This window comes from Gobius niger (assembly GCF_951799975.1).
Source record: "Gobius niger genome assembly, chromosome: 4".
Lineage (NCBI taxonomy): Eukaryota > Metazoa > Chordata > Actinopteri > Gobiiformes > Gobiidae > Gobius > Gobius niger.
The window spans coordinates 11,112,385-11,128,326 of NC_136855.1; the positions used below are offsets into that span (position 1 = coordinate 11,112,385).

Sequence of the window (15,942 nt, forward strand, 5' to 3'; positions counted from 1 at the left end):
AGCCTTTGACAAAAATGTGACAAAAATGTGTCCAAAAATGTGTCAAAAATGTGACAATTATGTGGGAAAATGTGGAAAAAATGTGGGAAAATGTGGGAAAAAATGTGGAAAAAATGTGAGGAAAAAAGGTGTCAAAAAGTGACAATTATGTGGGAAAATGTGGAAAAAATGTGACAAAAATTGATTATATTTTTTTTTCAAAATATGTCAAAAAATGTGACAATTATGTGGAAAAATGTGACAAACATGTGGGCAAAAAATGTCCAAAAAGTGACAAAAATGTGTCAAAAAAATTGTCAAAAAATGTGACAAAAATGTGACAAAATGAAAAAAAAAAATGTTTAAAAAAATGGGACAAAAATGTGTGGGGGGAAAACGACTAAAAAGCTATGAAACCATGGTAACAAAAAACAGGAAAAAGCTCAGGTTAGTTCTGTTGGTCTTAGCTTTCAAATGAGGCTTTACACTGGCCTAAAGGCTGTAACCTCTCCAGTCGAGAAGCTTTTGCATTTGGGTAAAACTGGAGAAAATCTACTCGGTGAACGTGGGGGTTAAATGCAAAACGCTTGTTCCACTGGCAGATTTTTTTCCTTCCCAAATCAATGGAAAACATATTCATTTCAACAACATTTCAATTATTTCTAGACTGCAGTGTGCTCAGTTCTTTTGTTTTCAGCTTTAAGGGTTTTCTCAACAACAATCTCATGCGAAATACAGTGTTTTTAACAGATTCACCACATTGAAATCAGGCAGTATCTTACCCCAGGTCTGTGTTACTAGCCCTTACAGTACGGCAGTCTCCTCTTTGCTTGCCCTGTGCCAGTCTACATGAATAATACAGGATAATGTTGTGCTCCTGACTCTACTATGAATAATATATACATATGTCCAATGCTCTGCTCGCTCCCTCTCAATCTCTTTGTCTTTCTGTGTCTTAGAAAATGCCCGGACGGGGGAGACGGAACCAGCTCTGAACCGCGGTGACGTGAACTAAAACGAAAGAGGGGATTTAAAAAGCTGCATTTGAGCTGGAGCGAAGGACTTAAAGCAGGATGTGAAGGAGGCCGCTGGAGGAAAAGAGCGAGGTTTTGTGAAGGAAATACTGCAGGGAAGGGGCACGTAGAAGATCTGGATGGTCTCCTCGGCGGCTGTGAGAAGGTTGCCCTCCGCAAATCATGGCTTCCAACTTCAACGACATCGTAAAGCAAGGATACGTACGCATGCGCAGTCGCAAACTGGGGGTGAGTCAATGGCTAATGATGGTTTTGTGCAGTATTGAGCTGCAGCAGAGTTTGTCAAGATAATGCCGAGGTGAACGAGGACAAAAACTGAACCAAGGTGAACTCAGAAATAGGTCTAAGTCTAGGGCCAGTGTGATATTGGAGGAGGAAAAAAAAGAGCCTTTCGATTGTAAGCATTAATGCCTGGTGGCTCCTGAGACAGCACTGCTTGGATGTACCAGCTCAAAGGAATAACTTAATATTATTTGTCTGTTTTATGGTTCTAGATAATGAATAATGTAGTGTGCACTGGTGTCGGGGAAAAAGAAGCAAAGTCTAGAGGCTATAAGTGGACAATACTATGGGATTTGTATTGGAAAAGGCCAGGCTAAAAAGAATAGAGCTGCACAGAAAAAAAGATGTTGAGTTTCAAGTAAAACAGATTCCGGTATAACTGTTCCTAAACGAGGCCAAATCCAAGCCGCATTGTGTTTTATAGAAAAAGGCACATCCAAGAGTAAACCAAGTCAGGGCAGATAGAGGGAAATTGCCTTTCAGAGTCATGCCCTACAGATTGGAATTCTCTGGGGTAGAATTTACCTCCCAAATCTTATAACTTTGGACTCCGTTCTGAAGCACCTGGAAATGGAAATATTAGCCTGTTGCTGTTTCTAACTCACATTGCTATTTTCACACTTTCAAGAAGCTTTCAGATTTATGAAAAACTCGGGGAAATGTGCTCGTTTAGGTGAGGGTTAAGTGAAATAAAAGTAAATACAAAACAAATAGATGCACTGCTAAAAAGAATTTGCATTATGAAACCAAGACAAAACCGGCGCTAAAGCAGGACTCAGATAGAACCAAAGGACCAGATCTAAACCACAAGAAAACCAAGGCACCACCATTAGAATGAATATTGAAGAACATTGCACACCACCATTGCTACCAATCCAAGATTTAGACACTTCTTGACGGCTATATATGCAGCAGTAAAACTGACAGGTATTACGTCTCACTTCTAAATGGTAACAATGCAAAAGGATTTGGACTTGGGTGTATGGGAGGACAGCTGGATTTTAAGGTCCACTGCGCTCTTCCCCGGAGAATATGTTTGGCACAGCAGGCAGTTTCATATTGAGAAGACTGTGCTGTGAATTCATTACACTTTGCTCCGTGCATTTGAATCCCCAGTGGTGTCTGGCTGCACGATATGACTAAAAAGGGTGATATTTCATAACTGTCTTCAAGATTACTGTCTTGAGTATCACTGTCACACAATTTTTACACAGTATAGTAGAATTAGATGATTAGATGTTTGTTTACCTGTATCAAAAGTAAAAAACAAAGACCAGACAAAGGCTAAATTAGGACTAAAATACAAACAACTCGAAATGGAATGATGTTTAACTCCTAACAGGCACTATGGTTGATGGTGTATTCAAAAACAAAACAAGCTGGTTGGTGATATAGTTTCCAGTTGTTTTGATTCACCTTTTTTTGAGTCCAGTCATGGACAGTGTTTAATTCATAGTGGGAGTTTGTAGTTTGTCCATCAAAAGCTTAATATCATGTGCGAGACTGTGTAAGATGTTTATGTGAGAGGAGATTTTGAGTGAAGGGAACGCAGCAAGCACTCATAGTCAGCGCTGCTTGTAGTACATGCCTCAGCCGACCCATTTTTTTTTCCTCAGTGACGCCCTTAGGCTACTGGCAAAAGCACTGTTGCACCGTTGTGTGTGCACAAGATAGCAGCCTCGCCTCAACCAAAGCTGTCCTTGCGCCAGGTTGGGAGATCTGGCCCAATATCTGTTTCCTAACATCAACATGCCTTTGTAACTTAAAGATTTACTTACGGTGGAAAGTAACATCCATTTTCTTCCGCTTTATCCGGGGCCGGGTCGCGGGGGCAGCAGTCTCAGCAGAGATGCCCAGACTTCCCGATCCACGCACACTTCCTCCAGCTGTTCTGGGGGGACCCTGAGGCGACACCAGGCCAGCTCGGAGACATAGTCCCACCAGCGTGTCCTGGGTCTTCCACGAGGCCTCTTCCCACTAGGACATGCCTGGAATACCTCTCGAGGGAGGCGACCAGGAGGCTTCTGAAACAGATGCCCGAGCAACCTCAGCTGGCTCCTTTCGACGTGAAGGAGCAGCGACTCTACTCCGAGCTCCTCCCGGGTGACTGAGCTCCTCACCCGATCTCGAAGGGTGCGTCCAGCCACCCTGCGAAGGAAACTCATTTTGACCACTTGTGTCCACGATTTTATCCTTTCGATCATTACCCAGATTTCATGACCATAGGTGAGGGTGGGAACGTAGATCAATTGGTAAATCGAGAGCTTTGCCCCGACTCAGCTCCCTCTTCACCACTAGGGATGGGCACCGTTAAACGGTTCCTACTTGGAACCGACCGAAAAGCTTCGGTCGGAGGCGGTATCGAAAAATTTTAATTCTTTCGGTGCCAACTTCCGGTTCTTTTTCTCTCCAAACGTCAATATATGAACCCTCAGCGAGTCTAAAAAAGCAACATGAACGTGTGCAGGTACTGAGCGGCTTCAGCGCAAATGGAGCGAAGCAAAGATATATTTCATAGATGTAGCCTAACTTATAGCGAAGCAAAGCTATAACTTGCTAAACTTCTGTAATAGAGATGGCAGAGCCGCGGTCTGCGTCAGGACTGAGCAGGACTGAGCCAGGATGTAGACTACACCGGGTAAAACCCAGAGCTAAACAAAATCAGTTATGAACCAGGACTAAACCAGGACTGAATAAGAAACTTGAGCTTTTAGTCAAATTGAAAAGCAAAAAAGAGCAGTGACAACAAGAAAGACGTCTTTACCTTTAGCGACAGACCGGAGGCTGAGTTTACGTGCTCTTGTTTACAACTTTACAGCAGCTGCAGCGACAGGAATATCGAAGATGGTTTGTTGAAAGTGAGCGCTCACTCTGTATTAGACATTGTTGGTCCAGTTTTGGTAAATTGTTAGTGGCAGAGTGAGCGCTCACACCATATAAGGATCTTTGAGTGTGAAGTTGCTTTCGCTTCGTCGAACAGCGCAGTGTGTTTAGAAAAGTTTAACTGAAAGAAAACCATGTCCTGATGTGGATCTGTCCTGTCTCTGCAGCTTAAGAGGTAATAACGTCCTTTCTTTCTTTTTATTACTGCTTAAGTGGAAATTGTGCTCAAAACACGAAGTCACAGGCGACGCTGCTGCTTTTAATACACGTTATTTTTATTGAATTAAAATAACATAGGTATCGAAAAAAGTACCGTTAAAAAAGTACCGGAACCGAAAAGCAGGTATCGTTAAAGTACTTGGTATCGAAAAAAAACTAACGGTACCCATCCCTATTCACCACAACAGTCCGATACAGTGACCGCATCACTGCCGTGTAACAAAATACATGTAACGAAATATATGTTACTCAAGAAGTGCAGGTCATTTCATGTTTTATGCCAGGAACAAAACAAACGGAAAAAGCCGCAGCAGAATAAGTGTAAGTCCACAGTAACTCATGCAAAAATTCTTTAGTAATGCAGTAACATTGTCTCACTGTATATATATATCAATTGTATTCCAGATCACACAGCTGTACAGACAAGTATGTGAAGCTATTTGTTCAATTTGCTCCTTTAACTCTTTCCCGCTTCCACATTTCCATCACAAACAGTGTGAGAATAAGGTTAGGGCTGGAGTTGTTTTGTAAATTGAGCGCATTGTTTAGTGGTGTGTTTTTTGGAGACTAAACGGCCCAGGGAGGTGCTTCTTTGTGGAGGCAGAGGCAGCGCGGCGTCCTCCGCTCTGTGCGTCTCAGCCTGGAGCTCACATGAATGCTAATGCGGGCGCCGTGAGCCCCATCCAAATGGAACAGGCTGCAGGCGGACCGACTCGGGCATTTTCAACAGACTGACTTACAGTATCGTGAAGAAATTTGGAGTGTGGAAGTAGAAGTTAAAATACTTTTATTTGCAGTAGTTCTACGGTGGCCTCACAGCAATACGGTCTCGGCAGCGGCGGTTAAGGTGCTTTCATAACATGAGTAAAAGTACAGATACTACTGGTCAAATGTTACTCCAATGAAAGTAAAAATTGCTCAGTCAATTTATTACTTATGTGAAAGTACTGATGTATTTGCTATTGAAAGTACTTAAGTATTCAAATAGACAGTTCAAATCTGTTGAAATAACACGACGCTGACGAACGTCCTTCCCTTGTTGTGAGACAATGGCTTTAGATCTGCACAGCGCCACCTACTGTTCTGGAGTGTGTACTTTACTGGTTTTAAAATGAACAAAACACATGGTCAGTTTTACTACACGTTTACTTTGGCGCCTTTATGTAAATGGAGAGGAGTAGAACGTATTGTAGTTCTCTTTCAAATGGAGTGAAAATGAAATCTCAACACATTTACTACTCAAGTAAAGTACAGATCCTCAAAGACTCTGCTTAAATACATCTACTTTGTTGCTGACCACCTCTGTCCATTTGCCTGGCCGTCTGTTCACTCCTGCATTTTTTATCTGTTCCAAAGCAACACCGTCTGAACTTTGCTAACAACCAGTCAAATCTTGAAAGGTTTTAGACTGCGCCGTCACTAGGGTTGTCACGATAATGACTATATCGACTTATCTTTCAATAAATAACAGATAAACGATATATTTTTGGGCTCGATATTTATTGGCTGTACATTTATTAGCATTTCCCCCCTGTTTTTTCTTAGTAAAATTTGGATTTCTAACAGAAGCAAATTGAGTTACATTATATTTCATGTTTATTGCAGCTTGTGTGGTATTTTAGCAAATTATGAAGCACTTCTAGAACAAAGGTTTATATAATTTTTTGCCTGAGAGTTTCTAGTATCGTTCATATCGAGTCAATAATATCGTTTATCGCGATACTTTCATGCCTCAATATATCGAACTTCAAAAATTGTTATTGTGACCTAGGCCTAGTTGTCACGACAGGAACCAAATTAAGTAAAATATTTTCTTAAACGTACCTAACAAGAATGTAGATGATGATGCTTCATCTTCTCTAAGAAGAGATTTTCTTCTTGTTGGGGTCTATCGAAAGTTTTTTTGGTCCCGTTCCAAACGTACATTGATTGGAAAAGCCGTTACGCATCGCGTTGATGTCTCTTACATTTCAAATCTGAACCGAGTTGTAAGGACGTCTTGTATCCTTGAGTTTATGTCGTTAACATTCGTCTCTGCTCCTCTGGCCGATACCATTGTAAAACAATTTACTTCCCTGTTTAGAAAATACGGCGCTTGCGTCATATACGGCTTTTCTCTGGTTAATACGCTTGTCAATCACGGCCATCGGAAATTTGAAGAAATCACCCCTGACTTTTCCTATCATTTGTAAAGAACAGGAAAACCGTCTATTCTCGCTGGCCGGGTGATCTGTTCTGGGACTGTTGTGTCAGATTTATGGGCCATGGAATTAAAAGATACCACAGATAAATATTGATTTATTTATTATGTTATGAGTCCCAGAAGGCGCATGACTTACTGATGTTCATTAATCAATAGTAGTGAGATATGGTAATGGCTTTCTCTATTAGCCAGCCTATTATTAACAGATGTCAACCTATTCAGGGAACACATGACGCTAAATTGACTTCTTTGAGCCTTTGACCCTGTAGTTTGGAAAATAATATGCAGGATCACTTACAGTCAGCAGACAGAAAATAGGCAAGTAAATACAGACTTTTCTGGTTTAGGTCGACATAAACTTCCTGGTGACAGTTTTGGCTTATTTTATTAAAAGTGACAAACAGCGGGACCATTTTCGCTGGTAATTTCCTTTTCAGCGGAGCGTTTAAATCTCGCCTCGGGGACTGTTCGCTCGGGCCTCAGGCAAACTTTCCGAGAGTTATGGATCCAAACACATTCAGAGGAGAAAATTGCTATTGATTTTGAGCCCAAGGCAAAGAGTTTTATGTGCTCTTAAAATATCTTCATACAGTTCATTATCCGGCAGTTATTTAAGCCCAAATTACATTACAATAAGATTAATAGACCATGTAAATTACACTATTGCAGGAAGTGAAGAGATCCATATTCTATGAACTGAGGAGACAAGTGAAGGTACAGAAATTAACCGCTTGTTGTTGTTCCTTTGCCTGATCCTGGTAACACTTTTTGTTTTGTATTGATTTTACTGATGAACAGTGGTTATAATGTTGATTTATTCAGAATTGCACAAATGTTCTACATGTTAAAAGTTTGCATTCTTTGTCTTGCTTTTTGAGAAAATGATCCAGTTAGAAAGAGGGATTCCTCTGTAGCCAAGGGCTGACAGAGTCTATGGGTGAATCCATCTGAGAAAGCATAAAGGGACTCTCTCCCACTTCCACAATCTCTGTCTCAAATAAGTAGTGCTTTTGCCAGCCTCCAGCTAAAGCGTATTGATTGAATTCTGAAGGTTTTGACCTTTCAAATGAAGAATGTTCTGGCTTATTGACATTTGATGAATTTCTCTGCTTGTCTATAAACCTATATGGTATTTACAAATTCAATAATACTGATTTTGTACATTAAAGGTGCATTATGCAACTTTTTATATGGAAAAAAAGTTGATATTAGTGAGTATTTGACCTCGTCGTGACCCAGCGGCTGCATGACTGGTCAGCATAGCACCTTTACTGTCCGTCACAGTGGTCTCTAGGACGCTCCAGGATACATTTTTTCAAGTTTTCAATGCTGAAAACCTACAAAACAATTGATCCTGGAGCGTACAATGATGTAATGTAAAGATGCTATGTTGACCACTCACAGCCACTGGGTCACTACATGGTCAAATTCTCACAATATCACTTTTTTTTTTTTTCGCAGAAAAAGTTGCATAATGCACCTTTAATGACCGGAAGTCTGCATGAATAATGTATCTTAAGTAGGTATTTCCAATCAGCAGCGCTCCAGCCCTTTCCAAGTTGCTCCCCAAAGGTTTTCTACATGATGAATCACATTTCAGATTCATTTTGTTTTTGTTGCATCGTTAAACTAGTGTCCTCGAAGCATGAGCTGGAGGCCCTTGATCTAGAGATATACAAGTGCAAAGTCCCAGTAACTTTGGGCATTAAATGGCAGCTTATCAATTTAAATTGACTTTTTACCATGTTACCACGATGTTCTCTCATCAAAAGCATACCTGGAGCTGTGTTCTGACCTATATTCACTCATCTTTGAGTAATCTATGGATCTTGACCAGTGGCTTTTCTTAGGGGCACTGAAAGCTCTACCTTTTCACTCCTGTGGTCCTATGTATCCAGGAAAATCTTTTCTTGCATCTTGATCTTTTGCTAAGCTTACCCCTTTCATTACAAAAACACTCGCCATAGCTTCACTACAGCCCATTGGCTGCGGGTAACACCTATTTTTTTTATGAGAAAGCATTGCTCTTTTTAACAACAATTTTGCCTAGTAATGTTAAACTTTCTATAGCTATACAGTACAATGCACCTGTGATAACGCTAGGTTAGATATATTTAAAGAAACCTTTTTCTCATATATTAATGAGGGCTTGATTTTGATTGACAGGCCGTTAGCATCAGAGCTAAAGGCGCGAGCGCAGTTACGACCAAACTCCACGCCCCTCGACGGCCAAGTCTACAGTGAAGATCCCGCCCTTTTTAGAAACATGCTCGATTGGAGCAGGGTAGCAGGAGTCTGTAAATCCATCATGGACTCCCCCTCGAACGATTGTCATTAACGTAAACGGGGAGGAGTGAGCAGAACGTCAATGTCAAAGTCGATTTTATTACTGTAGCACATTTACAATGCAAAGAGCCCAAAGTGCTTTACATTTTGACAAGAAAAACACAGTAATAACATGAGAAGGACGATTTATTATGTCTGTGCTACAGACCACTGTTCAGCGAAGGGTCGCAAGAGGACGGGGGTGGGAGGGGTTTAGAGTGAGATCACGTGAAACCAGGAAGTGAAACTATTGGATCTTTTGTTTCAGCTGTTTTGAACCAGTATAGCATTTTCCAGCCAACAAAGTTTAAGATAGTGACAAAGATGTGTTTGAGATTATTGCCAAATACCTGCAAAAAGCCTAACACCCCCTCTTTGAATAAACTCCACTCATCAAACACAAACAAATACAATAAAATGTCTGAAAATAGCGGCTACTGAAAGAAAAAGGGCATGCAATAACTGCCCCCCACAGCTGCTTTCTTCATTTTGTGTGTTACTTCTTATTTACTACATATTATTTACACCTCCATAGTTCTAAGCCCCATGTCGACCATCATCATATTTAGACGTCAGCAGTCGTAAGGTTTTCCGGACACAAACAATGCATAACATCCATGGGATCAGCCGCAGTTGCAGTGCGCAGCTTCGTAAAAGAAAAGGCCCAGTCGGAGCTTTTACAGTGTTGGTGTCGCGCGCGGTAAATTTAATGCACTTGTTATCCTTTTATTGAGCGCGGCGACACTGGCGGTAATTACTTTGGGCCGTGAGGGAGAGACCGCCCCGGGACAAAACACAAAGTCACTCCAACTTTTATGAAATTAGGCTGTGATAATCCAGACTTTGTAATGTTCTTTGAGACCGAGCCAAAATAAATGTATTTAGGGGGAAGCGAGGTGCCGGGACAGGTCCGCGGAGAGGCATGGGAAAAGTTTGCAAAAGACAGGTCATCGTTTTGACAATTTAAAGTCAGATTTTTATCACTGATTTCGGGCTTGTCCTAATGATATGAGGCTCTTTCAAACTGTGTCAAAAAGTTCAGATGTTTTTAGGCCCTGCTTTTCCTCTCATTTAGTTTAGTCCTAAATATCTTGAGATTTTAGTCATCGTTCAAGTCTCATTAACTACTCGTTTTGGTCGAATTTTAGTTTGCGAAGTGTTATTTTAACTAAGCTTCAACACTCACAAAGGGGGGCTTCAGGGAAAAAGAGTTGGGAACCACTGCTTTAGAGTTTAATGAGTTTGAACTAACTTTACTGCGGTGTCTTTGAACAGGTCTGAATTGCGTCCGAGCTGCTCATGTTTAATGTCCTAAACTCATAGAATAAAGGTGGATCCATGCGCTTTGATGCATAAACAGCAAAGTGGCCTCAGATGTGAAAGACGGACTAATGTAGCCGGTAATGATTCATTTAAAGCAGTACAAAGTAACTCATGCCCCTAGAGGCCATAAGCGCCACTTCGGGTGTTGTAGCAAGTTGTGTTTTTTTACTCACTAATTGTCCGTGAGAGTAAATACTACACTGACAGAAAAGACAAAGGGAGAGAGGGATATTGTTCATCCAATTACAAAATTGAAATTATTTGTTACACTCAGTCTTGGCTGTAAATACTGTTTAAGTGGTGCTAGCCCGCTGCTAGCTTTGCCCGTTAGCCTGTTTCTTCTTCGGGATTCCATTAGTGTGTATTGGGGCCTCCGACCTGAAGGTAATCAAGTTGCAATTGTGGTTTTCTGGCCAGAGACACCAGGGGGAGATGAAAGAAGCTAAACAAGTTAGTATTGCTTTGTTGCAAGATTTGTGAGGTCATAAACAAAAATCCATTTTGTGCAGTACATATACGCAATATGCAATATATGCTGCTACAAATTAACAAAACAAATATATTTATTTATTTGCCTAATCAGCTGCAAAGGCTCCGCTAAAAGTCTTTCCTTTCCACCAACGATTTCAACAAGAACCATTTCTGACCAATACTGTGCTAATGTTTTTTGCACAGTAATGCCAGGTCTTTAATAGTGGGTCATCTTAACGGTAAATAAATCTTGTGCAGTGGTTCCCAAATTACAAAAAACAAATCACTGCATATGACTTGAGAAAGGACCTCAGAAAACACTCTGTTAATTGGCCATTATTTTTATGTTTTTCTGCCTTTGGGGGAGCTGCGGTTGTTAGGAATGAGAGGCCCGGCCTTTCTCCAGCACCATCGGGGAGGGGCTTCTGGGGGGAAAAAAATGTTGGGAACCACCGGTGTAGTCCTCTGTGTCGTGGGTTTGAGTCTTGGCTGTGACAATTTGCTGCATATCTTTCCCATTTCACCCCGATCTGTCCTGTCGAACAAAGCTTCAGGCTACAAAATCCTTTAAAAACGAAAAGAAATCCCAGCTTTGAGCGAAAGAGGAATAAGATGAGGACGTGGTTCACATTGGGAAGCAGCTAAAAGAGATGTTTTGCCAAAATGTGATCCTCTTTACCCACAAAGTCCTTGGGCAAGACATGTCACCCACTTTGCTTTGCTGAAAAGTGATTGTGAACATTTGTAGCGGCTGGAGGACCGTGGATACAGAGTGCACTCTGTATCCACGGTCCTCCAGCCGCTACAATACTGACTGTATTCTTTTCATGTCTTCATACGAACAAGGACTTCTTTTAAAAACTGTAGCCAACCCTTGCGTCAGGGATCTAGTGTTCCCCCCTCTCTCTCTCTTCTCAATTTAATTCAGCGGAGTCTCTAAATCCTGCGTCTCTGTGTGACCCTCGGGGAGAAGTTAACTCAGCGTAACAGACACATGGAGGAGGCGCAGGGCATGGATTAAAGCCGCCTCAGAGCGGTGAAACAGGACGACTCGAGCTGGTGTCAGGGGTCCCGGGGCACGGAGCGGAGGACCTGCACAGCTGAGGTCTGGCTTCAGGCTGCGCAGAGACGGGCCACCAAAGTCATGCTTCATTAAACCCGACAGCAGCAAAAAAGGAAAAAAAAAAATCAAGAGTCTTACAATTATTGCACAGTGGCTTCACCAGCATCAGACTATAGTTCAGTCCCGGGACGGTTAGTAGTGCGGGTCGTCTCATGATCGGAGGGTCGGGGGTTTGAATCCCTGCTCCTGAAGGTGCACACTGTTGTTGTGTCCTTGGGCAAGACACTTCATCCATCTTGCCTCCAGTGTCTGTGTACACTGGTGTTTGAATGAGAGAGGGAATGGGTGACTGGTTCCTTACTGTAAAGCGCTTTGGGCCTAAAAAAAAGTAGAAAAGTGCCAAGTTGAGTCCATTTACCATTACAAATGTATGACCTGTTTTCCCATACAACCTTAAAGAGTAACTAAACACCAAATCCACTTTTTTTTGCTGATAAACGGTCTAAATGGTTGTTGAATAGAGTTAGCTACATGTCCCAGTCAATATGTTGACATTTGGTGCAAACTTGTTCAAAATCTCACTTTTGTGTCTAAAACCGCAGGGTTAGCGCCCCTACTGGTTTCACGCAGCAACTACATTTGATATTTTGTGGTTGGAGGAGAGTGTGTCCACGGCGTCCACAAAACGTCATCAGTTCTGCCTCTATGCCTCTGTGGCCCCGCCCACACACGCCTCCGCCTCCGTCACGTAGCAACCAGGACACGCGTCGCGCAGTCAAACCAGTAGATGGCGCCCCTGCGATGCTCACACATCGGCTGAGGTGGTGTAGAGGAATAAATCCCTTAGAAAAGCTACTGTGCGATGCTCTCTCTCTGTTCGCAGTCACTGACAGCGAGCGAGTAGATCTTTTTTTTTTTTTTTTCGTAGATTAGTTGCTACTAGTGATGCGCGGGTTGCGGGTTCCACCGTCGTCTTTACAGCAGGTTTTTGGCGTAAATATACGTCAGATTTTCATAAAACAAGCAGCGTTTTGCAGCTTGTGATCCAGAGAACACTTTTGTGGAGCTCATAAATCCTATTTTCCACCGTATGTGCGACTGTGTGTGACTTCGCGTTAGGCCGACCTCTGCTCTCTTCCTCTCTCCCTCTTGCCCAGCGCTCTTCAGAGGGAGAGAGAAAGCGAGAGCGCGCGTGATGACACGCCGGTACTGTTCATACGGATCATATTTGTAACGCGTAATATTTAATGGTTGCGGGGCGGGCCGGGTCTGGTTAGAACCTGCTCCAAATGCGGGACCCGCGGGTTGAAAAAAACCCTGACCCGCGCATCACTAGTTGCTACATCAAGCAATCACAAGTCATGAGAGTGCACCAACTCTCCTACAAAAAAATCAACCTTGCGCACAGTGGTGACAGCGGTCACAGCAGTCTGTCAGTCCTGTCAGATCTAGGGGCGTGGTCTGAGACTGTCAACAGAGCACACACTCACCCCCCTCGTCTCCCCCAAAGCCTCCGAGACCACCCCTTTCTCAGCACTTTTTGACTTGTGTTTGTGGGTGGGGAAAGGCTCTGCCACACCCGTTTAGTTGCACTTTAAAGGGACTAGACGGAATTTAGAAATGTTAAAATTATGTATTGTCCAATGTCCCCCCCCTTCATGCTCCAGCACTGTACTAATCATAGACATATTATTAATAGACCGTCATTCCTCACTCCTCCCCGTTTACCACAATGACCACGTTCGAGGGGGAAATCATGGTGGATTTACAGACTCCTCCTCCTCAGCTCTGATGAAGCATGTTCCTAAAAAGGGCATAAGGGCGGGATCTTCACTGTGGACCTTGCGTGACGTGTAGTTCGCCCAGCTCCAATGCTAACAGTCTGGCCCTCAGATTTCTAACATTTTTCTTACAAAAAACTGCCTGGTTTCTTTAATTGCAGCTAACCCAGCGTTATCACAGGAGAAATATCTAGCTGTAGAAAATTTAGGAAAATTAGAAACCAGGGTTTAAAGTTGTTTTTAACGTGCTTTCCAATGGGACACTAGCGGTTATATGGTGGTACTACAGCAATGGCGGAGCAATGGCGGCCCCTAGTGTCGTCGTCACAAAGCAGAGCAGCCAGCGGCCATTGGTCCTAATGGGTAGAATGAGCCCAGACCTATTTACCACAACTGACGCTAAAATCCTGCACTGTCACTCAAAAAGTCGGTATTTTGGGCCGAAATACCAACTATATATTTATGATTTTGTGAGAAAAAAGAATAGTGAGCAGCATCCTTGACATTTTAGTGACGCAAAACACATTACACCAAGGAGAAAAGTGTCACTGCACACCTCGAGGCAGATGCAAGTGCTGTGCAAATACTAAGTGTCTATAATATTTGGAAAATGAGCAATTTATCTATAGACTGTAGGGCTGGGACAAAATATCGGATCGGATCACATACTCTTTACTCTTGCTTTATCAAGTATCGCATACTTTCAAGACTTGTGTTTAGAGACATTTTTATCCTGCTCTCCTTTGTTTTCATCAACAGTAACTGCACTTGTTACATTTTTGTTAATGCACTTTTCAATCCTAACACTTAAATAAATGTCAATAATAAATGTGGCATTTGGTTTATAAACTTTGTACACAGGACTGATTTCTTTTTTACACATTTTAAGGTAAAAATATAACTTATCATAGTTACTTACTGTAACTCACTATGTATTGGATCGGCCCCTGAGTATCAAAATCACCCCAGCCCTAATAGATTTACTTAATTTCAACAGTGATTTTGTCTTTTTGCAAATGTTTTTTGGCAAAAGAAAAGTGTGCGGGCCAACGTGGGGAGGTTCAGCCCTCTGTCTTTTGACCCTTTTGAAAAAAAGTTGGCCTATCCAGCTCCTTTCGTGCTTAGTTTAAGAAGAACCAATTGTCCTTTCTCAAATTAAAGTAAATAATAGTGCATTTATCACATCCAATCACAAAAACACATGCTTTTGGTCTCCTCTCTTCTGCTCGTCTCATGCAAACGCTTTGACTTCAAACTTACAACCCCTCTTTAGTACTTTAAAGGTGCATTATGTAACTTTTTATGTGGAAAAAAAGTTGATATTTGTGCGTATTTGACCTTGTAGTGACCCAGTGGCTGTATGAGTGGTCAGCATGGCGCCTTTACTTTCCATCACTGTGGTCTCTCGGATGCTCCAGGATCAGTTGTTTGGAAGGGTTTCTCTGCTGACAGAACCTCTCACCAGAAAACCTATAAAACAATTGAACCTGGAGCGTTGTAGAGACCACTGTGAAGGAAAGTAAAGGTGCCACGCTGACCACTTATACAGCCGCTGGGTCACTACAAGGTCAAATACACACAAATATCAACTTTTTTTTCCACATAAAAAGTTGCATAATGCCACTTTAACTTGTTATTGTACCACAGATCATGCTTCCACCGCAGACTGATCAGCGGCAAGGAGTGAGTTAGAGTTTTAAGGGACATGATGTCATTTTTTCTAACTTTACTCCTTAAATTTGCCACTCGACTGGTGTAAAACTATGATTAATTAAAAAAAAGTAAAATGCACTTTAACAATTATGTGAGTTGATGCTCAATGTTCTGCTTGGAAGAGACCAAGATAAAAAGATGTAAAAAAGTAGAGCCAAGGAACCACTAACCAACTCCATGCCACAGTTTTATATCCCCGAATCTGGAGCATTGTACATTGTAGATTGATATTGATCTGACTTCAGGCGCTACGGGGCTAAAAGACATTCACCATAAAACCAGCCTGCTCCAATAAAGCATGAAGTCAGAGCGTTTGCATGAGAAGAGTAGATGAGAGGAGACCAAAAGCATGTGTTTTCAGTGATTGGAGTGGGAGCAAATGCACTTCTTATTTACTTTCATTTGAGAAAGGACATTTGGTTCTTCTAAAAACGGAGCACAAAAGCGGGCAGGAGAGCTTTTTGAGTTCAGCATTGTTTGGATTTAGGCAATCAGAGGAAGACTCACCAGAGTATATCTTCAGTTGGTTTTCATTTGTGTTACTGTTTCTTCTTGTATTTTCTAAACCTATTGCAGCACGAACAGTTCATAACAACGGTTAACCAGTGAGATGAATCTGTTCATCAAAATGCTGAAATGTAATTGTTTTATTCCAAATTAAAATGT

At 41.9% G+C, this 15,942-nt stretch overlaps 1 protein-coding gene across 2 annotated transcripts in view; it reads left to right on the forward strand.

Annotated features, from left to right (window-relative positions):
* The window catches only part of dok4 (docking protein 4), a 73,680-nt gene that overhangs the window by 45,524 nt on the left and 12,214 nt on the right, over positions 1-15,942 (forward strand). For both annotated transcript variants that reach the window (XM_079555049.1, XM_079555050.1), the window contains exon 2: positions 939-1,241. In XM_079555049.1, the coding sequence (XP_079411175.1) occupies positions 1,176-1,241 (66 nt within the window). In that variant the 5' untranslated portion in view covers positions 939-1,175. The remainder of the gene's footprint in view (positions 1-938; positions 1,242-15,942) is intronic.